This window comes from Marmota flaviventris, chromosome 6 (genome assembly GCF_047511675.1).
Source record: "Marmota flaviventris isolate mMarFla1 chromosome 6, mMarFla1.hap1, whole genome shotgun sequence".
NCBI lineage: Eukaryota > Metazoa > Chordata > Mammalia > Rodentia > Sciuridae > Marmota > Marmota flaviventris.
In genome coordinates this window covers 142,550,048-142,576,308 of record NC_092503.1, presented here as the reverse complement: position 1 = coordinate 142,576,308, position 26,261 = coordinate 142,550,048, and the positions used below count along the sequence as shown (strand labels likewise).

At 38.2% G+C, this 26,261-nt stretch overlaps 1 protein-coding gene across 2 annotated transcripts; it reads left to right on the top strand.

The window, feature by feature from the left end:
- The first annotated feature begins 10,475 nt into the window (after positions 1-10,475).
- Positions 10,476-25,800, top strand: Eef1e1 (eukaryotic translation elongation factor 1 epsilon 1). Of its 2 annotated transcripts, XR_003584565.3 has the most exons (5): positions 10,476-10,582; positions 13,172-13,372; positions 18,106-18,201; positions 19,762-19,846; positions 25,155-25,327. XR_003584565.3 is itself a non-coding variant. In XM_027948266.3 (4 exons), the coding sequence occupies exons 1-4, from the start codon at positions 10,496-10,498 to the stop codon at positions 25,293-25,295; spliced, it is 525 nt and encodes a 174-aa protein (XP_027804067.1). In that variant the 5' UTR covers positions 10,476-10,495; the 3' UTR covers positions 25,296-25,800. The 2 variants fall into 2 exon arrangements, 1 of the variants encoding a protein (XP_027804067.1); XM_027948266.3 differs by lacking the exon at positions 19,762-19,846 and having other exon boundaries at positions 25,155-25,800.
- Positions 25,801-26,261: the final 461 nt, after the last annotated feature.

Here is a 26,261-nt window from a genome sequence, read left to right as displayed (position 1 = left end):
GAGAGACCAATCCCAGTGAGTATACCATGGGGTTTTCTGAAAGATCAATGGATATAGCACATCACGAAAGTTAGAAAAATAAAGAGCACCTTTGTGAAATTGGGTCAATCTGTGGACACAAGAAATGAGGTCAGGACCTGGGAATGTCCATGAGAGGATCCCTTAGGAAACATAGCTTCTTGAATGGGAACTAGTTCTTGAACCAAACAGTTAAATGTGAAACAGCATTTGTTGACATTCCTTATAGTTGATTTGACCCATGGGTGGAAGAAAACAAAGGGTGAGAACAGAAGAGGCAGGTGGAGCCTGCCCCATTTCCCCCACCCACAGGCAACACAGGGAGGGAACAATATTTACTCAGGAATTTTATCCAAAACTACCTGAAAATAACAACAGAGAAACAAGTAGCTGTCCCCAGCAGAGCTGGGAGTGAAGATGAAGAAGACAGATGAAGAAGAGGACATCTCAGGAGGTCCATGAATAAGAACTTCTTCCAACTTACATTAAGAAAATGCCACTTCAGTGTCCATTGGCAGATGAGGGGGTAAAGAAAATGTAATGGAATACTACTCAGCCATTAAAAAAAAAAGAAATCCTGCCATTTGTAGCACCAAGAGTGAGCTTGGAGGATATTGCGTTAAGTGAAATGATTCCAGCACAGAAAACCTAATACAGCCTGATCTCATTAATATGTGAAAGCTTAGAGCTGAACACATACAAGTAGAGAGTAGTATATTGTGCCAGGAGTTGGAGCAGAGGGCAGGGAATGGGTAGGGAATAATGGATAACAGGAACCAAAATACAATTAGATAGGAGAAGTAAGTTCTAGTATTCTACAGCGCAGTAAGTGAGCTATAGTTTACAGCACCTAATATTTTATGGAGAAGTAGAAGAGAGGAGTTTGAAGGCCCCAAACACTAAGACACGATAAATGTATATGGAGATAGAAATGCTAATTACCCTGATTTGATCATTAGACATGTATACATATATTGAATTATCACACTGCACCTCGTAAGTAAGTAAAATAATTATCAATTAAAAAGAAAAAAATGTTTTTTTGGGGGGGAAAGCTGACCCTATGTTGCCTATAAAATAAAATTGTGGAGTCTTCAGACATCATCTAATTCAGTAATTTCTAAATCTATTTTTAGAAGTAGCACCTCTTTTCCAAAGAAATTTTATAATTGTTGAAACTGGGGTTCATTATGTTATTCACTCAATTTGTGGGTATGTTTGAAATATTTTATAGTAAATATTTTGAATGAAATATTGCATTGCATTTAATATATAAACTAGATGGAATGCATGTAGTTAAAAAATTGCCAAAGTATTCTTCCAATATTTTAAATACTTGTTAAGAATCATTTCCAAGGAATTCATGGCAGATGATTTGTAATTGCTAAAATACTTACAAGGAGCATTCTAATTTTGAGACAGTGATAGCTCTGTTTATGAGAAAATGATGTTTATATTTATATACAAAATATGTTGCCTTATGACTTCAAGTGAGATCCAGTCAATTTCTACACCCCAAAAGTATTGTTATCCTTTTTAAGTTATCCACTGCCTTTCCAAATAATCCCAAGCAACCGGCAAAGCCCGGTATTCTGTATCACACTAACACACATGCTACAAAGTCAGCTAGAGAGATGCTAAGTGCTGTTTTCCTCCTCTGGGTTAAAAAGATGTGAGCAAAATATTTAAGTAAAATTAAGATACCTACAGGCAAAACCTGACAAAGTGTTGCACTCTGTGCTACATAATAGATTGAGATTTTTTTTTTAATATCATGATACTCTCCATCTTCTCCTACCTGTCAGCTCCACATCAGTTGTTATTAATTTAACACCAGAGATCCTGGAAAGAGCTGCAAGCCAGCAAGAGCACACAAATCAGGAACAGAGATCGCAAAACCTCCTTGGAGATTCTTGTCCACAAACTTTATGGGAATTTGAAAAATGCCCTTCAATGTAGAGGGGATGCTTGATATAAAATCAAATAAAGGATACATACAGAAGTTTCAGTGGCCTAATTTCAATGCAGTAACTAAGTAAGATATAGGCAGGGAGGTCATTTACTGAATTCCAAGCAGCTCTGTGGGAAGGGCCTTTCTCCCCACTTTCTGTAGCTCCTGCCCCCTTGATTGAACAGAGCCCGTTCTCAGCATTGGAAGATCTTAGGACACAGACAGCCATGTGTGTCACAGCAGGGTGAATAGAAGGGTGTGTCTACTTTGCAGACAGACCTACACACTAATGCTCAGTTGAGGCCTGCTATGATTTGAAAATGGATAGTGTCCCCACAAAGGTCTTAAAAGTTTAGTTCTAAATGATGCTATTGGGAGGTGATGAGACCTTTAGGAGGCGGGGCCTAATGGGAGGTCCATAGGTCACTAGCGGTGTGCCCCCAAAGGGGGTTATGAAACCCCGGACCATGCGCTCTTTCTCTCGCCATCTTTCTCTCTGCTTCCTGACCTCTAATATAAGCAGTTTGCTCTGCCACATTCTCCCTGCCAATGCCATCCAGTGCCCTCGCCAGAGGCCCACAGCAATGAATCTTGGACCCAAATCTTCAGAACCATGAAAAAAACAAACCTTTTCTCTTTATAAATTAATTGCCTCAGGTACATCATTGTAATAACTCAAAGCTGACTCATACAGGCACTACACTGAAGATTTATTCAAACGTGTTTGTTTCCTATTAGTTAAAGCCCAATAGCACATGAGTAGCCTCTATCTCAATTCATGTCCAAATGTCATCCTAATCCCAAAAATGTTTTAAAGCAAAGTGACACTTCAGCCTCAACTGTTTGATAAAGATCCTCCCCTATTAAATTTACACACACCCATATACATACATGCAATAAACGATGTGAAACATATATCCATATCTGCTGAAAGTGAAGATAAAATTTATATATAATGTGACAACAAGTTAACAAATGTTCACTAAACCTGTTTCATCTTCTTCTGGTGCCAGTCAAAATCCTTGCAGGAACAGAATCTTCAAGAAACTTTAATAGAAGGACTGACTATATGCAGAGGCATGGAAGGGATTAAGAAAATTAATAAGGAATGTCAGGATTCTGTGCTGTGCAATTCTATGACCACAGTACCTGACAAGAACAAGTTAGAGGAGGAAAAGTATTTTGGATCATGGTTCAGAGGATTCAATCCAAGGTCAGCTGACTCCAAGGCAAAGGGAAGGTCATGGCCAGGAAAAGCAAGGTGGAAGGGCATGACCAAGGAAAGCTGCTCAGTTCATGGTGTCTTGAAGGCAAAGAAAGAGGAAGGAGCCAAGGGGTGGGGGGACACTTCCACCACATGCCCCCCCTGACCTACTTCCTCCAACTAAGTTCCATCTCCCAGTTGTCCATGCAGCCATCAATGGATTAATCTCCTGATGAGATCAAAACCCTCATGATCCAATTACTTCCCCAAATCCCACCTCTGAACCCATAAGACCTTGGGAGACATTATATATCTAAACCATAAGAGAAACTTAGGTATGAGCAAGAATAGAAAGCCAGTAACACCTCGATTACCAATCCTTATTAGATAACATGGCCTGTTTTGTGACCATCCCACAAATAAGAGATGGACTCTTCCCAATCGATAGGTTATACATTGAGACCAATGATATTTCTTCATTGTCTTAGTCCATTTTCTGTGCTATTACGGAATGCCAGAGATTGGGTAACTTGTAAAGAATAGAGGTCTATTTAGCTCACAGTTCTGGAAGCTGGGAAGTCTATAAGAGCATGGCATCGGCATCTGGTGAGGGCCTTCTTGCTAGTGGGAATGCCCTGTAGGTTCCCAAGACAACACAGGGCATCACTTGACAAGAAGGACCCTGAGAGATGGTCCAGCTGGTTTTTACTACAGATGCACTCTCAAGAGAACCAACTCACTCCCTTGATAACCCACGAATCCATGAAAAGATTAATACATTTGTGAGGGCAGAGTCCTCCCATGACCCAATATCCACCCAGATGTTTCCTTTTCCAACATTGCTACGTTGGGGACCAAGTTTCCAACTCATAAACTTTGGGGGGACATATTCAAATTGTAGCACAAAAGCCAAAATAATTTTAAAGCAAGTCTATTACTTACACACTAGGGACTTCTAGGGCAGGAAGGGCAAATGAAAGCCTTTCTAACTGGAGAGAACAAAGAACAGAGACGGGGTTTGGCCTTCATAGTGCTGGGGTAGGGGGTCTGACTGGAGAAGGGTTCTCATGCCTGTGATCGGACTGTGGGGTTCAAACCTCCTGGTGCCCGAAGAGCTAAGGAGCTAGCCAGCAGGGTATGGTGGCACCTAGAACAGAGACAGAATGATTGCAAGTTCAAGGCTAGCCTGGGCAACTTAGCAAGACCTTGTCTCAAAATAAAAAATAAAAAGAGCTGGGGATATAGCTCAGTGATAGAAACTTCCATGAGGCCTTGGGTTCCATCCCATCCTGAAAACAAAACAAAACAAGAAGAAGAAGAAAAAAAAAAAGAGCTCAGGAGCTGCTGGGGAGAGGGTCCTTTCACAGAGCACCAGATGTGTTCTATTTGCATTCATCATCACCTGAAAGGTAGCACCAAGGACATGTTTTACCCTTGAGCCTTTCTCCAGATAGCTGGGTGAGATGTGCTGCTGCTAAAAATCCTATTATTTCAGGCAAGGAAGCCTAAATGCTGTTGGCTGTCAAATATCACAAACGAGCTCAGCTCTTTTTATTTTTTATTTTGAGACAAGGTCTTGCTAAGTTGCCCAGGCTAGCCTTGAACTTGCAATCATTCTGTCTCTGTTCTAGGTGCCACCATACCCTGTTGGCTACCTCCTTAGCTCTTCATGCACCAGGAGGTTTGAACCCCCCAGGCCGATCACAGGCATCAGAACCCTTTTCCAGTCAGACTCCCTACCCCAGGCACTATGAAGGCCAAACCCAGACAAATGTAAGGAGGGAGCAAGGTATAAACACTCCAGACTCTAGCTCTCCAGTCTGCACCCCGTGCCTCCTACACTGACCCTACCTGGAAGCCAACAACAACAACAAAAAAAATGAGAGACCTGGGTGATGTCATCCACAGGGTAGATCTTCTGAGGCACTGACAGAATTGAAGAGAGCAGTGGATAGAAGTGGAGGCAGATGCAGAAAAAAATAACCAGGAGACAGACATTTCTTGGTCTCCTTTCAGCCAGGGGTGGCCTTCTGACAAAGTTCTGGCCCTTGGGATGTGGAAAGAAGGATGCACAACATTTTCAGACTTGGCCCTTAATACTTGGCATGGTCCTCCATACCCTCCTTCTTTGTACAGTTCAAATGACAGAGGGGACTTACAGAAGGATAGAGCTATAAAACCTTGGTTTCTCAGTGAGTGTCAATCAGAGACTCACACCGACCAGTGGCACAGGCAAGATGTAAACTTTTGCATGCTAAACTTCTAAGACTGTGGAATTATTTGTTATATTATTCTAACACACGAATATTATTAAGGAGAGAGAAAGTGCATAACAAACCAAAGTTCTAAAAGTATAGCAGAATGAGTAAAAAATTCTAAGAATAAATTTCAGTTTCATTTGTAGAATGCTTGCCCTGCACATGGGAGACCTTGGGTTCCATCTCATCCTGCAGAAGGTCCAAAAGTGGCCAGAAGGCAGTCTGGGTTCAGACATGGACCAGTCTCCCCTGAAGCTACCCTAAGATTAATGGAGGGTTAATCCCCCATGTGTCCCCCGAGCTTATTTTAGGGCCTGGTGCATAGAAATGTCTCGATGAACAGGTGGGGCAAATGCAAGGCACCCATAGCTATGAAAGGTGTCTGTGACAGATAAAGTAATTACAGCCCCTGGGTCAACACCCTGTTTGCCACACATTGGATATCTGTTAAACCTGAGTTGGAAACCCCAACATACTCTGAAATAGAATGATACACTCCCCTGAACAGAGCATTTTCAGCTGATGGCACCACTAAGAGCAACTCGATACAGTAACAGCTTCTGGCATGTGCGGCTCATTTTAACAGATGCCAGTAAGACACAGAGAGAGCTGTCACGTCTGCTCCAGAAAGGAAAGCCACCCAGTCCGTGTTCTGCTTGCCAAATTAATTTCATCTGACATTTAATTTGTATCCTAAGGTACTGTGGACTTAAAACTTGACTGTGCTATCAAGGGACTGGAGAAATGTTCTATCCGACAAACTCAATTCCTCTAATTATTTTTATTATGAGTTAGGCTGTCTTGATACAGACATCTCCAAAATCAAATATACAGATCACCCCAAAATTACATTTCCCTTCCTCTCTCCTTTCCTTCAGTTTTTTTTTCTTTCTTTTTGGAATTTATTTGTTGACACAATCAATCATGTTGATACCATTGGAGTGTCCACTTGGGATCTTGACAACCTGAATAAAGAATTGAGCAAAATATGTGAAAATAACAGGCAGTGTTACAAAGATGGGGCCTTCCGAGCAACTGAAGCAGTGTGAAGGCTGCCCACTTCAAACTCCAATTCTTGCAATCAAGTCAGAAAGATTTCAGAGAAGTCCCTCAGAGTAATAGGAATGAGTTTATTGAAGGGATATAAAAAGGGAAAGAGGACATTCTCAAGGGAGAGAATGGGTCCCCTCAGAGAAGAGGACAGCATGTCTTTACTGCACTCAAGATTTATTGGGGATCCTAGAGAGGTTTCCAGAGAGTCTCACCCACGTCCACCTCTTGGCTTTTGACTGACAGCAAGATGATATCGGACTTTCAAGTCCCCATTGCCATGACAACTCCAGGTCACCTTGGCCCATGCTGACCAATTTTAATTGGATTCTTAACACCACATTCTTACAGATTTTATGGTTAGGAGGAACCTTACCTCCCGGAGCTTCAAAAGTCTCCCCACTTCAGGTAACCTGGGTTCCTCTTACTGACATTATCTTGGGCCTGCATTTCTCCTGCAGGTAACTGGTAGTTTGCTGAAGAAAGTGAGATAGCCTGCCCACCTAAGCCAGGAAGGGCTTCAGGTAACTCATCTTGTGTAGCAGAAAGTGAAGAAATCATATAAGGGTGACGATGGATGTCAAGGGATAGGATAAGATCACTTTGGGGGTCAATAAGAATAATTACAATGAATTAAAATGCTTAAAATATATTTAAATCTATCAGTTTCTTGGAAAAAGAAAGCATGTGGGGTCAGCACAGTAGACCCATTTTATAGAATTATTTTTGTAACCTTGGGTTCCCACCATTCTCATCTGTGTGTTCCCTAAGAGCAGTACATAGATTTATGAAAAGTAAAATTAACACCCCATAGAGTAGAGTGGAGTGGGCCTAGCTAGAGAGAATGGCTCAAGGCCCTGACGTCTGGACTAGTCTGGTCTTATATGCAGAGCTGTGCCACCTTCTGCTCTCCCTACAGACCTGATTGAAGACTTTGCTCCATTTGTTCCCATTGGTTACTTTATTTTCGCCTAACTAAAATGTAGAGCCTGTGCTGAGAGTTGCCACAGGCCATAGGCCCTCAGCAGCTTTCTTCATGGTAATGAGACTTTTGTAAACAGGGACAGGAAGACTCATCTCTGCATCTTGTACTCCAACAGCACTTTTCTTGTATCCTGCCTCTGCTATTTTGATGCTCCTAAGCTCCTACCTCAATATGTCATACAGCATTTTCCTTGGTCTAGAATGAGCTCTTTGCATCTCCATGGAATCATGTAACATGATCTTCTTTCCCATTGTGATTCGCTAGAAATTTGGCATTAGATCCAAAGTCTTGATCAAAATTGGATTCGTTTGTCCAGGATACTTCAGGGGCAATGAACAGCTATCGGTGATCATAACCTAGGTCCATTATTTCACTGGAGGATGAAAAACAATGATATCCTACGGTTTGCCTTCATTGATTAGTTGGAATAAATCTATAAAGAGACTTCCCTTCATCAGTGCTTGATGTCCCTGAAATAGAGCTTCTTTAGGATGATTAAGACAAATGTTGATTTCTTTATTTGTTCTCTATCATTTTCAAAATAATAAGTTAGGTCTCTAGTGTCTTCAAAAGGTGACCAGCAAGGGTTGTTTCACGTTTGGTCTTATTTTTCTTTTTCAGCATCATTATAAACTGATAGATTTAAATCTATTTTAAGTGTTTCAACTCATTGTAATTATTCTTATTGACCCCAAAGTGATCTTATCTTATCCCTTGACATCCATGGTCACTCTTATATGATTTCTTCCCTTTCTGCTACACAACACGATCCAGGCTCAATTCAGATATTTTCTGCTCAGGTCTGGAATTTGCCAATCTCCAAAATGTTTCCAGTTTTCTAGGCATTTTCCTTTTGGTGAGAAATAGTATCTGAAAGTAGAACCTGGGTGCTCAGGGGTTCTTATTGCTATTGAGTAGTCCTTGTTTTGAGGCCTTTTAAAATAAAACAGGAAGGAAATATTTTTATTATTCTTAAGATAAAGCCATTATGAACTCAGATTCAAGTTCAGGACTGAAGAATTTTGGTTTTGCTTTACCTAAGGTACATCTACTTCCTTTTCTGCAATGCCAAAGCTCCAAGTTCCACAATTTTTCTTTTGTTTTATCCCATATATATGCGTGTGCTTTGGAATAACAATACCAACACTGACGCTGCCAATATGCTCATCAAACAACAACAGTAAAAAACCAAAAACTTTTTTCACAACTTCATGTCCTTAGAGTATAGAATATTCTCACAAAGAATGCATAACTAAATCATTGTGTTTTGAGGACATGAAAGACTTCTGTACTGAAAAGATGTAGTTACAAAGTTCTGGTTTTTATTTCTGCTCTCTACATACTATTCCCTCCCTCACAAGTAATATTTTTTCTTTTTTTTAAACATTTTTTGGTATGTAATTCATTTTTAAAATAGAAGCAAAAATGTGTTTATATTTATACCACCCCAAATTTATTAGGTGAATGATAGCATGCCATAAACACTTTCTTTGCTTTGCTTTTTTTCTCTTAACATATCCTAGAGATCATTCCACACCACTACATAGAGAGGTTCCTTATTCTTTTTTAAAGCTGCATAAAAGAATCTATGGTATGAATTTACTGAGGCTCATTTTACCAATCCATTATGTAGGAATATCTGTTTGCAATTTTTATTATCATAAACAGAACATCAATTATCTTATGCATGAATGTTTGATTTTTGGTATTTTTGCCAATATTCTATGGGATGGACTGTATCATTTGACCTTCACCTGAAAGAATAGAGTTGGTACGTCTTATGAGAAAATTCTTTCACTACTTCCTTTATTTCTACCATAGTAATTGATATATTTAAAATTCCTCTCCCACCAACGTCAGTTCTATTAGGTTGCATTTTTTTTTTAGTAAATTATTCTGAAAAATTGTTCAGAAATGCTTCATCTGAGTTTACACATTTATTTACATAACTTCCAAAAAGTAGGTCTCTCGATTTTCTTTTAATTTCCTTTGCTATGCTCACATTTCCTTTTTGTCACTTCTAATTTTGTGTATTTATGCATTTCCCCCTTTTTATTTCTTTCTTACATTAGCAATTGTTTTGTTAATTTTATTTATTAATTTTTCCTTGTTAGTTTTCTTATAGTTATCTTGATTACTTTTTTGCTTTTGCTTTTTGTCTTATTTTAAAATTCTTTATTTTCATTTTTATTAATATGAATATTTTATAGTATAAATTTTCTTCTATTACTATATCCCTCATAACAGAATTTGCAATTTCAACTTGGATTTCCTTTTTGAGCAAAGAGATTTTTACAAGAATGTTTTTGTAATTCTAGGTTTCAAAGGCCTTTAACATTTTTATTTTATTATTAGTTTTTAATAAATCATGTATTTTGTCCTTTAGAATTCTTGTTTTCTTCTAGTCCTAAGAAACAGAATGTTCCATGTGTTCTGGAAATGAAGGTCTGGAAGGCTGACCATGGGCCCCATCTTAATCCCTGGAATCTGTAAACGTGATTTTTTTTTAAGGAAAAAGGACCTGTAGAGATGTGATTAAGGATTTTCAGGTTTTCCAAATCACCCTTACATCACAATTAAAGTCCCCGTGAATGATGTTATAGGTTAGAAACTCTTAATGAACTGTGAACTCCTTACTATCAATCTTTCAAATTCAGACCCCTGAGCCAAACTACTCATTATATTCGAAGTCTCAGGCTGCCAAATGAAGTACCTAGTTAACTCTGGCAGCCAGGCCAGCAGCCTGCCACTCAGACGCCGGCAAAGACAGGCGACTGCAGCAACCCAAGCTCGGATCTGCTGCTCGCTCTACCTGGAGGCGAATGGAAATTGGCCATCACCGCTTCACCGGTCCCACATCCCTTCCTAGACCCCGCCCCTTCGTTTGGCCACGCCTCTTGCGTTCAGGCACGCCCTCACGCTCCCCTGCGCGTTCAGCCAATCACCGGTGACGCTTGCCTTCCGTCTCCGCCAATGCAGGAGGCCTTTGCTGTCCTGGTTCCACCCTTCTCAAGAGCTGGGGCCGGAAGATGGCGGCGGCCGCGGAGTTGAAGCTGCTGGAGAAGTCCCTGGGGCTGAGTAAGGGAAATAAGTACAGTGCCCAGGGCGAGAGACAGGTGAGCTGCAGAGGCGGCGCGGAGGGGAAGGAGCGGACTGGAGCGGGGCCTGCCGAACCTGGCGGGGCCGGGCCGGCGGGGTTGGGATGCAGCTCCGCGGCTCCCACGTGTCTGCGTTCGAGCCGCGGGTCGGCTGGTCCTCGTAGGCTTCTGCCACTCTAGGTCCTGGAGGGACGAAGGGGAACCTGCTCAGGACGGGCTCGGCCTGAGCTTTATCTCCATCGACATTCTCAGCATCCCATTCAGCCATCACGAAACCATTTGAGGGAAGGTACAAAAGACCTTTCGATGGAGCAAGGTGGAGGCCAGCGTTCGCCTTCACCCGCTGCTCTTGCCGAAATTGCATCTTTGGTTAATTGCGCAACCATTCCGTCAGCGCAAACGGGGACCCGGTGGTACTGCACTGGGCCTGGGGAATTCTGCGTTGAATAAAGGGGACACGCCCCCTCCCCTCTGGAAGCTTGCTGTTTGGCTGGGTGGACAAACTTGGCAGTGATTTAAATTATAGTAGCGGAAAGTGCTACTTTGACGAGGCTATGGCCAAGGGAACATGTGCTGGGGGCTTGGCTGGCCCTGGAGGATTCAGGGAAGGCTGTTTTTTTTTTGAGGCCTGTAATCCCAAATTCGGTTTGCTTTGTGCAGAGAATGAGGGAAAGTTACAGAGTGTGAGACTGACTAATGAAGCATAAAGACTCAGATTTCCCAGGGTATTGAAAAGAACATTTGTGTTTTATGAAGGTCATTGTTTGCCGAGGAGCGAATGTATTACAGCAAAAAAAGTGCTGTAGAACACTACTTTGATGCATTCTGATGTTTCTGGCCCCTTTGAGGTTTTTCCAGACTAGTGTGTTTTGGCCTTAACTTTTTCTTTCCTTGGTTGATGTTAAATCTTGTCTCAAAAGTAGCAATATTTTAGTTTTTACATTTAAAATAACTCGAAGCCTGGTGAGGTTGTGACTTGCCTAAGATGGGCCCTCTGATTGGTGGCAGATTAGGCTAGGCATTGGCCCTAAGGTGGCCTGTTTTTTCTTTTTCCTCCTCCTGGTACCAATTCCTTGTGGTCAGCCACTTTTCAATATTGGTTTATATTTTTTAGAAAACACTGGGAACACTTAAACCTTTGTCACCTAGTATGAGAAGCAGTCAACAACAATTAAATGAAAGCACAGCAGATATGTACTAGTGGAACAAAACATTAGTGAGAAATGTGGAAGAGCAAGTTAATTATGACTTGAAGATGGATTTTTACTCTTCCTGGAAAAGCTGGCGTTTAAGGAATTAGGTTTTGAAAGATGTGTGAAAACACTAAATTACGAAAGATTGGAAAGTCTAGAGCAATAAGTAAAATCAGTATGGGGAGTGGGTGCAATGCAAGGTAAACCCAAAATCATAGTTGAGGTCCAACTGTGAGGGCTTTCCAGTTCAAAGTGTGGTATTTTATTTTATTTTGATTAAAAAATTTTAGCACTGGGTAGCTATTGAAAGTTTCTGTTTATGTGTTTAGGGAAAGGGCTGGGCATTGCAGATAAGTTTCAGCCATTTTTTTTTGATTAAGCAACTGACAGCAAATAAACCAGAATTAAAGCTCTCTGCCACATACCCAAAATAATTTAAAACTGAAAACAGCCTAGGGATTAAGCTGTAGAAGAATGGTTCATTAAATTATGGTACATCAGGGATAGATGTGTAGCTCAGTGGTAGAGTAATGTTGAGACCCTGAATTCTATCCCTACCATTCCCCACCCCCAGGCTCCCAAAATGTACATTACCACATTGGAATATTACTTATGCAGCCATTAAAAGTAATTGCTTTGAAGATCATGAACTGTAAGATTGATGTGAAAATAGTATGTGTTCCATGTTTGCAACTACATAAGACTAGCAGTTGTATACTTCAGGTTATATAAAGAGAATGGACTTCTGAGCCAGTGGTATTTTATTTGAACCCTGACTCTGCCATTATAAACCAAGTGACCTTTGTTCTTGTTCTTTTTTTTTTTTTTTTTAAATTCTAAATTGATTTTATTTGAAAATAGGTCTTAGGTAAATGAAATGCATGTCACTCTCAGAAGTTGGTAGTTGCAAAGGCATAATCTTTTCCAGAATCAGGGAATGACAAAAATCAAAATTTTCTGGGACCAAAAAAGTGAATTAAGAGAAAGTTTTGGCTGTGAGATGTATGAAATAGTGACAAACATCACTTCCAGATTTTGGTTGCTGATACTGGTGCCACCCACCGTGGTCAGTTCCCCCATTGTGGTGATTGTAGACATTTTTCATGAGGGAGTTGCCACGATGGAAGGAGCCCAAATCTCTGGGCTACACTCCAGTCACTTCAGACCTCAGTAGACTTTGCTTAAGTCAGAAATGAGCTTATATTGGGCAAGGTAAGAGTTTAGGTTTTGTTACTGCTGTATAATCTAGTTTACCTGGATTAGCACTGTTTGATTAATCTGTATAGATAATCTTGATCTTAAAAACAAAGACTATGGGAAAACCAGCTGCATGATATAGTGATTACTGAGAATTTGTAGTCATGATTGATGGTCTTTATTTTTTTAATTTATCTGAAGAATTTTTTTTTTTAAGATTCCAGTTCTTCAAACAAATAATGGTCCAAGCCTAACAGGATTGACTACCATAGCAACTCATCTAGTCAAAGAAGCCAACAAGGAGTATTTGCTGGGGAGTACTGCAGAAGAAAAAGCAACAGTTCAGCAGTGGCTGGAATACAGGGTCACTCGAGTAGACAGACAGTCCAGTAAAGAGGATATCCACACGCTGTTGAAGGTATTGTGATTTGTTGGAATGCGTGGACTGTAATAAGCTGAAATCTCTCCCCTTGGGTTCCAGACCTGGGAACAGGCTGCCTTTACCTGTTCTCTTTTGCTTCAAGGTATGCAGACCTCCAACTCTTGGCTGCATTTGCCTGTTGCCTTTTAGCTCAAGGTAGCTTGTACCTGTTGTGACCTCTGTCTGGAGCAGGCTGTTCTGTCTCTAGTTGGGGAGGTGAATGGACTACAAGTGTGCTTTTTCACCATAGGAGCACAGGAAAAGGAAAGGGTTGTTGTGTTTTTGTTTTGTTTGCAACTGTGGTGTTTCAAGATAGTGTTGTTAATTTTAAAGGCAGTCAATATTTGTTACAGAAATTTAGGAAATATGAAGTAAGCAAATGTAAAACATTTTAAACAACCATTGTCCCATGATCGAGAGTGAACTATTATTAATGCTTGCGTTCAGTCATCAGGTCTTTATTAAATCCTTTTTATGGTCTTCCCATGCATGCAAGCATGTGGGACTTTTTTAAAAAGTGGGCCATTATTGGACACAGCAACCTGCTGTGGCTTATGTTTGCTCTCGGAGTGTTGGGAACATTGTTTCATGTCCGTGTGTGCTCTTTCCTTTTGATAACCTGTATGTTCCAGCACAAAGTTGTACCACAGTTTAAATTATCTACCCCCAGGTAGTTATCAGCTTGTTGCTAGATAATTGAACATGTTCCTATTTGTTTCATAGGCTAAATTCCTACAAGGGAGGTTGCTAGAAGAAAAGCCTTGCCTTCTTTTTCTTCTTCCTGAAAGTTGCCATTATTTTTTTCTACCTTTTTTTTTTTAATTGGTACATTGTAGTTGTACATAATGGTGGGATTTGCTGTCACATATTCATACATGCACATAATATAATAATATAATTTGGCTAATATCACTCCCCAGCAATTCCCACCTTCTTCTCTATCTCCCACTTCTTGGTCTCTTTCTTCCACTGATCTTCCTTAGATTTTCATGAGACATCTTCCCTTACCTTTCTTTTCCTTTTTCCTCTGTAGCTTCCACATATGAGAGAAAACATGATTCTTGATCTTCTGAATTTCCTATTTCACTTAACACAGTGGTCTCAACTTACATCCATTTTCTTGCAAATGACATAATTTCATTTTTCTTTATGACTGAATAAAACTCCATTGTGTACATATACCTCATTTTCTTTATCCATTTATCCACTGATGGACACCTAGGCTGGTTCCAGTTTAGCTATTGTGAATTGTGCTTCTATAAACATGGGTATGCATATTATCTGACTTTAATTCTTTAGGATAAATACTGAGGAGTGGTGTAGCTGGGTCATATGGTGGTTCCATGCCTCGTCTTTTTTGAGGAAACTCCATACTGATTTTCATAGTGGTTGTACTAATTTACAATCCCACCAACAGTGTAAAGATGTTCCTTTTTCTCCACATCCTCTCCAGCATTTTTTGTTGTTTGTATTCTTGATAATTGCCATTCTTACTGCTGTGATATAAATAGTGTAGGTTTGATTTGCCTTTCTGTAGTTGCTAATGATGCTGAACATTTTTTTGTATATTTGTTGACTATTTGTATTTATTTTTTTGAGAAGTGTCTATTTAATTAATTGGCCCTTTATTAATTGGGTTGTTTTTTGAGTTATTTATATATTCTAGATATTAATCCTTTGTCAGCTAGCAACGTTATTGTTCCTTGCTGTAGGTTCTCTCTTCAGATTCTAAATTGTTTACTTTGCTGCGCAGAAGCTTTTTAATTTGATTTCATTCCATTTATTAACTCTTGGCATTATTTCCTGAGCTTTAGGGGGTCCTATTGAGAAAGTTGTTGCCTGTGCCTATATGTTGGAGTGTCGACCCTGTATTTTCTCCCAGGAGTTGCATAATTTCTGATCTAATTCCTAGGTTTTAGTTCCATTTTGACTTGCTTTTTGTGCAGGATAAGAATTAAGGGTCTAGTCTTTTTCTTCAACATATGTATATCCAGTTTTCCCCTATTTGTTTACCAAAAAAAGAAAAAGATCTTTTTTAAGGCTACATGGTTCCTGTGGACTCCAGAACAGTGTAATCTTACAATATGTCAGTATATGAAGTGGCCTCTTCCACAAAACAACATAGGTATTTTCCTTTTTCTCCATCACCTCCCCAATTACATTACTAAAACAAGCAAGCCAAAAAATGATTTCCCTGTTGACATTGTGTTCTTTGTTTTCATAAGACTTTGTTGTGGCATTTTTTCATAATGCTCATGAACCATTTTTATTTCTAAACGTTTACTTGTATGTATTCTTTAACCATGTTTGTACTGGGCTACCTTATTATTTAATTTTTAAATCTTTTGCTCTTTGGATATTAAGAAAAGATTTAATTCTTAATTGTCAAATTTCCATTTTGGTGCTAAAACCACAGCTCTTAAGAGTAAATGCCTTATAAGTAAGGTAATATTTTTTTTAAAAAAAAATTGTGAAATACTAACATTGTTTGACTCTAGATGAATGATACATATAGTTGTCTATTGTGTTTTTTCAACTTTCGATTGTATGATGTTTAAAAGTTTAATAATAGCTGGGAAGAAAAAGAAAAATCAGTTGGATTTCTAGAGGAAATATTTTAGCAGGTTTGGCAATAGCATCAGAAAGACTTGTTTTTAAAAATGAAGAAATGTTAGACATTTCCCTTCTTTGACTATTTCAAGTGTGAAATTCTATTTGATAGGAAACCTTTTATGTCACTAATCAGGAAAGTATTTCCTATTCATAGTTTATGAAAACTACATTTAAGACTATCTTCATAGCTAAAATATATTTATGAATTCTGATTTTAGTCACAAAAAATAGTTTTTGATGTTCAAAGTTCAATCTTATATCCAATGACAAAAAGGTAAAAAATCTACCCACACTGGGAGAAAATATCTGAAAATTATGTATCTGATAAGTTGTGAATATTTAGTATACAAAAAAAAAACAACTCAACAAAAAACTAATAACTTGATTTTAAAATGTGCAAAAGACTTGAGTAAACATTTCCAAAGACTATATGCTAATGCTAATAAGTATTTGAAAAGATGCTGAAATTATAATCACTGATTGAAGTGCAGATCAACTCACAATAAGATACCATCTTCCATTCATTAGGATGGCTGCCACCCACCAAAACAAATCCATTAAAAGAAAGCCAGAAAATAACAAGGGTTGGCAAAGATGTGGGAAATTGTAACTGATACACTGTCAGTGAGAATATTAAAAAAAAAAAAAAAAAAATGCAGCTGTTAGCAAAAAATAGGACAGCACTTACTCAAGACATTCATAGAGTTGCTCTATGATCTAGCAATCCTGCTTCTTGGTTTATACCCAGAAGAATTCAGCATTGCCTTGAGGAGAGATTTACACTTGCATTCATAGCAGCATTGTTAAACAGCTAGGGCAGGGTAGACAACCCATGTGTCTGTTGTGTCAATAGACAAACACAATATGGTGTATACATACATGTATGCTTCAGCCATTTAAAAAGAAGACAGTTTTGATGCATGTTATAACATGGATGAACTTTGACATTGTACAAGTGAAATAAAGCCAGTCACAGAAGTATAACTACCCCATGACTCCACTTATGAGGTATCTGGGGTAGTTGGTCACAGAACAAAGTTGAATGGTGGTTGCCAGGCTTGGAGGGGAGAGTAATGGGGAATTGTTTAATGGGTCATAGAGTTCTAGTTTTGCAAGGTGAAAAAGTTTGTAGATTGGTTATATAGCAATGTAAACAACTGTAAACCCTACTGAAGTGTATGCTTAAAAATAGTTGGTAAATTTTGTGTTATGTGTAATGTATTCCAATTAAAGTTTTAAAAATGTATGTGTATGCATAAAGTACACATACATATACACAAATGTACTGCAAAACCCAGTAACTTGGAATTCTCAACTTTTTTTTTTTTTTGTACTAGGGATTGAGCTATATCCCCAACTCTTTTTTAATTTAAATTTAGGATTAAACTCAAGGGCACTTCATCTCTGAGCTGCTGGCTGAGCGATTTCCCCCATTCTTTTTTCAGATTTTTTATTTTGAGACAGGATCTCTGTAGTCTGCTGAGGGTCTCACTAAATTGTCAAGGCTGACCTTGAACCTGGGATCCTCCTTGCTCAAATTCCTGGGTTTCCTGATTGCAGGTGTGGGCCACCATGCATGGCCATTCTTAGCCCTTTTTATTTATACGTTGAGGCAGGTCTTGCTAAGTTGCCCAGGCTGACCTCGAATTTTTGAACCCCTTATCTTAGCCTCCCAAATTATTGGGGTTGCGTCTTAAACCACTATGCCCAGCAAAAAGGTAGAAATTGTTCAGAAGTCTATCATTTTCTAATGTTTTTTAAATATTCTTTCATTTTTTAATGTTCTTTAAAATCAAATGAGATTAATAATGTTCATTCTGTGTTTTTAAATGATGTGACTGGAGTCTAATTGTGATTTTGAATGAATTTTTTTCTTATCGAAGATTAATTTTAACTTATTAATTTATTGAATTTATTAATAAATAAATAAATTTATCAATCAGTGACATAGCATTTGTTTCGTTTGCATGTGCAAAGCCCTGAGTTCCTTCCCCACCACTGAAAGAATAAATGAATGAATGAGTGAATTTATTAAATATCAGTATTTAATTTCTGATAGCCATCTAAATGTTTTCAAGTTAATACTGTTCATTAATGTTTTACTGTTTTTTTTCTAGGATCTGAATTTGTATCTTGAAGATAAAGTCTACCTTACAGGATATAACTTTACTTTAGCAGATATTCTACTGTACTATGGACTTCATCGCTTTATAGTGAGTATCTGGATACTTTCTGGTTTATTTTCTGTAAAGTTCAGAATATTTTTTGAGATTTGTCTTAAATTTAATCAGATTTGTATTTTCAACTATCAAATAAAAATTAAAGGAGTTTTTTTTTTTTTTTTTTTTTTTTAATACAAGGTGTGCTGTACAAAAATTTTCCTTTTACAGAGACAGAAACTAGCTTAGGAATTTTGAGTGATTTGTCAAAGGCACAGAACTCATTTTTTGAAGGGCCAAGACAAACCTCAGTCTCCTGAATCAAGTATCTTCTTAGTGTGTGGGGAAACTCTTTGTAAACTATAAGAGACTGTAATAATGTATGATACAGTTATATTCAGCCCCCTACTTCTGCAGGTTCCATGTCTGCAGATTCAACAAACTGCAGATTGAAAAGGCTCTTTTAAAAAATGGCATCTGTACTTAACTTGTACTGACTTTTTCTGGTGTTCATTCCCCAATCTAGTATCATATGTAGCATCTATATTGTATTGAGTGCATTACTAACCTAGAGGTGATTTAAGGGACACCAGGAGGGTTGTGTGGAGTCTATACTTAACCTATACTGTGTTATGTGAAACTCTGTGGATTTCAGTGTCCCTGGGGGTGGGTGTCCTGGAACCAGTCCCCTGCAGATACCAGTAGACTACTGTATTCTTAATCTCCCTACTCAATCTATAATCCCATAATTTGGATTTACTTCACCTTATTAAAAATTGTTCCTCAAACATTCCTAAGTAATTGTATTCTATAATAGTATTATTTCAATAGGCTAGTTTGATCCTTAATTTAGCATAAAACTCCCTGTTGTTATGATTGTATTTAAATTATTTCCTGAGAGCCTACTGTGTGCCCACCAGAGAGGGATATAAAAAAAAACCTATAAACTCAATTTTCAAGGAATTATTAATCTCATTGAAAAAATAAGACTTTTACATGAAAACAGTTAATTAGAGAAAACGGAATCTAGTGATAACTCCTGATCAGAATATAATTTGATCATTTAAAGAGACAAGTAAAGTAGGATGAAGAATCATAAAGAATACATTCAGAGTTTGGATAACCATGACTATCCAGGGGAATTTTCACTGTTTAGAAAGCATATAAGTTGGACTGTAAATATTGCTTGTAAGTAGTACGACCGTATGATTTTTCATCCAAAACACTTGGGCCATGAAAGAAAGCCTACCAGTCACTACGCAGGATTACAGTCACTAGCAGGAATGAAATGGGATGAACAGTCCCCATACTTACAAGGAATATGGCTCAATTTTAAGCAAAATAGGAGACCAGGGAGGATCCTGTCGTTTCTCTTTGTGCCCCTCCTGGCTCTTGGCCCAGTTCCTTGTACAGCTCTGGGCTTTTGAGATTAGCAATATTTCACAGTCTGTATCTATTTGTAAAGTATTTTAGGTTGTATATCTGTAGTGAAATGTAATCTTTAGTTATGTTCTTCAGTATCATTAAATCATAGTAATTTTATTTGAATGTGAAGAAAATGTAGTTGGAGCTGAAATACATTGATCACACCAGCCTCTTTTTATTCCGTTCTAGGTTCAATATATTTTAGTAGCTTTTTGAATTTAGAATGATGACATGGCACCTACCTCATTTCAAAACGGAAAAAAAAGCCTCCAAGGTAAAGAGGATTTGCTGTGAAGTATCTAAGCATCTCTCTCCTGGTGGCAAACCTAGTCTTTCAGCTTGGGGAGTCCAGAACTTGACTTGAGCGAGCCTGTGCTACTGACTGTGGTTACTTTAAAAGCTTAATCTTAGGAAAAATTGTGGTGACTGCCAGCAGCTAGTGAGCATCTATCAGGACTCAGGGTCTGGCTTCCTGCAGCACTGAGCTGTCATTAAAGAGGAGAACATGTCTCATGTAATTAAAAAAATAAATAGATGAGAATGAGGTGTAACTTTTGCAAACCAAGTATATATTTATACACATACTCTTCCTGTCTACTGGCTTATGCAGGTCATGTGGCAGGAAAAGTGTGGGAGACCAACCTTGCACGTGACTGAGTCACACTCCCCTGCTGGGTACTGAGGTGCTCAGTCACAGAAATGTGGCAGAGCTTTCCCCACCCTTCTTGGGTTCTAGGGTCAGTGTCTCATGCATGGGTGTGTCTTGCTACAGCTATGCTCACCTGTTCCTTTGTAATATAACCCCTTACCCTGTTTAGGATAGAATCTTCCATGGAAGTGCATTGTGTGTGTCCCCTGCTCTTACTGTACCTTTGAGTGTGGCCTACCCAAATGTCAGTCAACCTGACAGTGGACATCATGAAGATAGACTCAGCCCCCTCAAACCTGACCCCTTGCCTCATTTGAAAAGCTTCTCTTCAATAAAAGGGGTCAGCGCGTGCTCTCTCTCTCTTCCTGCAGACCCTTAAGGTCAGAGAAGCCATCACAGTGACCCCAAAGAAAAAGGTATTTGTGTCTCTTGTGTGGATATTTTGCGCAGCCCAGTTAGCCCAGTTTTCCTGGAGTGACCCCTGAGCCTTTTAGTCGCGAGAACAGAACCCCGGCAGGAAAGGAAGGGCTCTGAAAGGGCAGCAGCTTGCATGGCCTTTCTTTGCCAGTAGAGTAAACACGGTCAGAATCCCAGAATGCAAAATATTCTTAGGCCCAGCTGCAAAGTTATTTAATTATGAGTCTGTGTGCCCTGGAGGGCATTGGGTTTTCAGACAGGTTAGGAGTGTTTCCTCTAGTTCTGCATATTGATTGACATTAGGGTTACTTTAGCTATATTTTAACCATCTGTACTTATTTATATTTCCTATTTTTGGATGCACATCCTTTTTATATATGGTGTTGAGGATTTATGATTAAAGATGTTATGCCCTTTCAAAATGACTTTGAGTGGAATACTACCTATGTCATCCTGCTGACCATCTCTTTGGGTTCAAACCGTGGGTCCCAGCATCTCTCTCACCACAGTCCAAGTATAGGCAGAATACTCCGAGATCTAAAGACCTTCTTAAAGAACAGGCCTCACAGACTAAAATCTACACACAACAGGATTGCTGTGTGGTATTGAATAACATCCCTGTTAAATTGGGCATAAATATACACAGGTGAGAAAAAAAGTGATTGCTAGGTATTAATTCAGAGAGATACAAAGTCTGGATTGGCCACCTGCTCATAGTCATCAGGTTCTTCAGCTTTGTTTGCTTTGGCAGTATATATATTTTTGCCCTTACTTATTGTGCCTGTATCGTAAAATAGATCATGTAATTGAAATTGTTGGTGTAGATTAGAAAATGTGCCTTATTTTTTCACATTGTTAAATCTTGATATGTAATCAGCATAGTGTACAAAACAGCAGTCATCAGTGATACCGCTGTGTTTTGTTTCATTGTGAACCCAGTCTTGGTTGGCTGAGATACTCCAAGATCTGATCTGTCCTAATCCCTCTGAGGAATATTATATTGTGCCTTCTTTGTTTCAGTGTCCCTCATTGTGGCTGTTGATAACACCAGTGACTCACTGCTTTCTTCCAGTGATCTCACCAGTAGATAGTAGTCCCTGTGGACAGACTGTTAATAAGATGATTGAAATCCTTTGTAATGTTCTGTGCTGCTTGACTATAAGATTGTTATCAGCTGAAGTACATTTCTTCTGAAGTTTGGAACACGAGCAGAGTATATGATTCTTTAAAAGAAAAGTAAAATAGCTACAAAATAGTCCAGGAACACCGGCCCTAAAGAATGTCCCAAAGGCCTCCTGGTGCCAGTTGGAGGGGAGCAGATCAGTCTTGCACACTGATCTGGAAGGGTTCACTTCAAGTGTGTCTTACATGTCTTCATGGAAAATTAGTGATTCAGAATATTATCTGTTTGGCTGTAAGGTTTAAAGTAATTAGAGTGCCAGTATAAACAGAGAGGAAGAGCAGGGAGAAGGAGCCAGGCACAGCTAGACACACTGACATGTAGACCAGCACGAAGCAGGAAATGGTAACTAGAACAATTGCATGGTGTTTCCTGTTATAAGAAAGGAAAAAATTGTTAGCTAAAGAGGGGTAACAGAAAATCAAAGTGAAGCAGCCCAGGGGATTCCATCAAAAATGTTCTAAAAAAAAAAAGTACATTTGGAAAGGGAAAGTTGTTTAGTTTGTTTGTTTACAGTAATTGCATATGTAAAATGTCTGCCCAAGGAGGAGAGGTAACTGATTGAGGTTGATCATCATTTTCTCAGACTAGCAGGGACAAGTTCCAAAGTTTAAAAGAAAGTTAAAGTGGAACCCTGATCCTTTCAGAAAAGCTCTGTGTATCTAGCATAACTTTGTGAGGAAAAATGAGTAAATTTACACTCCTTAAAGTAAATCAACTAAAAATATCGTAAAATAGATCATGTAATTGAAATTGTTAGTGTAGATTAGAAAATGTTACAAGCTTTCGAAGGTCTTAGAATAAAAATTACTTTGTGTGGGTGTGTTTATAGTCCTTACATTAGAGACTCTGTAAGGTTTTTTGTTTTTGTTGTATGTGGGTTGTTTTTTTTTTTTTTTTTTTTATGGTGGTGGTGCTGGCGATTGAACTCAGGGCCTTGTGCATGTGAGGCAAGCACTCTACCAACTGAGCTGTATCTCCAGCCCCATTAGAGACTCTGAATATGAAATTTTTAAGTTGGAGAATATTTATTTTGCTGCGTATTGAATGTTGTTCTCGTTTTAAATAATAGGTCTGCTAGCAACATATGCCAGTATTCTGTTTAAGCAAATGTCATTCTAAAATATTACTATTCGCTGTCTATTGCCCTTTTCACTTGGTTCAAAATCTAGGTGCACAATTTGAACATAAATCAAACAATTATTAGAACTTTATTGGCAATGCTTTACTCTCTGTGTATTTTAGTACACAGAATACTAAAAAAATAGCATCTCACAAAATGGCTACATGGAGACTTTAAAATGAAAAAGCTCTGAACTAAAATTTAAAGAAGTCAGAATTCAGCCGACTGATTCGAAGTCAAAATGCAGTAAAAGTTACTTCTGTTTGCTTCAACTATCAGCCAAAGAAGTTTGCTAAAGTTGATTTTAAATTCTATTCATCTGTTCCCCCTCCCCTGTGGGTTGAGCCATTCATCCTTCCTTCCCCCCAAGATGGACTCTTGCTGTGTTCCCTGGGCTGGCCTCCAGCTCTCAATCCTATTGCCTCTGTCTCCTGACTGGCTGGGTTTATACCAGGCTTGCATCACTGTCCTGGCTCATTCATTCAGTTTCTTGTAAGAAAACTCAGACCCGTATCCTGTTAGATTTAGATTTGCAGCTGTGTTTTCTACTGATTAAGGTTTTTATTTATTTGAAGTCTCTGGTAAAATTTACATGTCATAAAGCTTTGGATAAGGACTAAAAATTTAGCTCTTTACAAAATAGTTTTTAAAATATTTTAAAATACAGACTAACACTCAAGATTGTTCCACACATGATTGCCTAAGTGCCTTCTATAAAAATGCACCAGGCAGATGTTTTCTTTTGACTTGAACATGAATTCTATTTTAATAAAAATTAACTTTTATATTAAAAAAAAGATATCCTTGACCAGACTTCTTGACTAATATGTTAGCTTTTTGTTTTTGGGTCATGGACTTACTACTGTATTGTTGATGAAACATGTATAGTAACATCTCCTTAGTGTCAGGGCACCTCAAGCAAGATGAACAGATTTTTATAATTTGCTACAGCCACCTGTGTGTAGGACTTCAGTGTGTATTGCTGAAACCTGAAACTCACTTGAAGTAAGCTGAGCCACAAATGAGTTCAGTTACTCGTTTATTGAAAAAATACTACCTTTTTATTGTTAATATTAATTTGCATTCTGTAATAAGTTTTGAATAGTGAAGTGATTTGTATTTCAATTTTATTGGTTCAGTCACTTAGCAAAACATTTACTTGCAGCATAAGTATATGCTAAATTGTGAAAAGCCACAGGACTCTATCTTAATAAAAGTATCTCCAATAATAGAACCTCTGATGGGTTTGACTCCCTCTTGTCTTGACTGGGTTTTTTGTTTGTTCATTTTCTTTGCGCTGTGGAGATTTTGGAATATCTGTTAAATAAATGTTGAATCAACAAAGGAGAAGGAATCATACTACCAGTGCATACTACCACCATGCTGGCTTTCTTTTTACCTGATGACTCTTAATAATTCCAAACTTTGTCTTAGAAGAGTCCTAAGAGTTATCTACTTTGAATTTGAGTCTAGTGGAATGATAGGCACCTATAGTTTTCATTGCATCTTTCTATAGCCACATCTCTGGGTACTCATAGCTTGAGAGTAACAGGTGTGAACTGCTACATCCACAAGAGTTCAGCTTTATTGCAGACAAAATGCAGAAGGTATGTTGTTCTTGTGTTTTTACTTGGTGTCTTTCTCTAATTCTGTTAAGCAATAATCTCTTGAAATTAAGTGGGTCATTGTCTTGAGTGAGGTTTTTCCTCAGCTGAGTATCGAGGCGGTAATATTATATATTATACAGCCATTTTAATGTGTGTGAATATATGATTGTTTTCTTTAACACAATGTTCGCTTGTTAAACATGTTGATATTTGTGAACCTCTCCATCTTTTGAGTTTTACTGAAAAAATGTTGGAGAAAGAATTATGTCTTAGTGTTTCAGAAGCTGTTATCTTCCCTGTCCCATCTTCTTTTCCAGTAAAGTAAAAAACTTTGGGTGCCTCCCAGCCCTGGATTCATATAAATTTTGCATTTGTGGAATATGTGATATTTCATTAGAAAGCACATCTGGTTTTGAACTAAACATAAACACATTTAATAAATGGATAGCTTTCCCAAGTGGCTAAATACATTAGATTTTGAGGGAGAACTCTTGTTTTTTTTTCCTGAGATTTTTTTTCTTCTTTCTAATTTCTAAGAAGTATCTCATGATATTGATAGCTGTGCTTATGTCTGTATTATGTATGTGTGTTTTTAATCCTACTTAGGTTGACCTGACAGTTCAAGAAAAGGAGAAATATCTCAATGTGTCTCGCTGGTTTTGTCACATTCAGCATTACCCAGGCGTCAGGCAACATCTGTCTAGTGTTGTCTTCATCAAGAACAGACTATACACTAACTCCCACTAGAAGTCACCATGCCACACACGGCGTAATTAAAATGTTTTAAATGGAAAGTGCGTCTGGACCATAGTACTAATGTAAATTGATATGCTGTCATTGTTTATTTGTTGAAGTTGGTAGAATTTTTGAAGTATAAACCTGTGTCTGGATGTTTTATTTGTTCTTTAGTTGAAGTTTTGCAAATTTTGATGTAAAAAAATTCAACTGCTGTCCAAAAAAAAGGTGAAATCAAGTTATAAATTACCTGGTTTTTAAAAGATCAAATTTATTTTAATAAAGTTGCAAATCAGTGGCTTAATCTTTAAAAAAAAAAGGTAGTACTTTCAATGGTTGATGTATTTGGCTATTTATTAACCTCTCTTTCATATTTTAAAATTCTTTTTCCTATGGATATTTACCATACTTTGTTTATTAAAAACTGTGATAATTTATACCAAGGATTGAGAAAGGGAAGACATGTATTTGTTTTAAATATTTATGTGAGCTAGTAAACATGGCTGAAAAACTCCCATTTTGTTTGTTCATTCTTTCCTGTAGTCGGTATTCATTGGGGTGAAACTAACTACTGAGCTGCCCTTAAGGGAACTGGAATAAGATACATTCTTCTTGAGTTAACGATTTTGTTCTGTTGTTGGGTTCACTGGAATATGCAGTGGCTAAAAGAGATGGGAAATTCTTACTATCCCTCTCATTTTGGACTTAAAATTACTAATTTTTTTCTAAATAGAAAGCCAGCTCTCTTAGAATCAAAGCTGCTTTTGAAGCACTGTGTGAAGAAGAGATGTTTTAATGGATCTATAAATTTTATGGCTTTTACTAGCTGAGTAAATAGCAATCAATCTTTCCAAAGAAAGCTCTTTATCTTTCCAAATAAGAAAAGCAGAGTCTTTGGGTCCTTTTCTGGTTAATACTGTGCATAGTTTGGTGCTGACCCCAGGCCTGACTTGTATACGATTCAGAGTTCCAATGGGA

Excerpts from the sequence above, each read along its gene's own strand:
- Eef1e1 (XM_027948266.3), top strand. The coding sequence starts at position 10,496 with ATGGCGGCGGCCGCGGAGTTGAAGCTGCTGGAGAAGTCCCTGGGGCTG. Across the intron at positions 13,373-18,105 it reads ATATCCACACGCTGTTGAAG|GATCTGAATTTGTATCTTGA; the intron begins GTATTGTGATTT and ends TTTTTTTTCTAG. Across the intron at positions 18,202-25,154 it reads ATGGACTTCATCGCTTTATA|GTTGACCTGACAGTTCAAGA; the intron begins GTGAGTATCTGG and ends AATCCTACTTAG.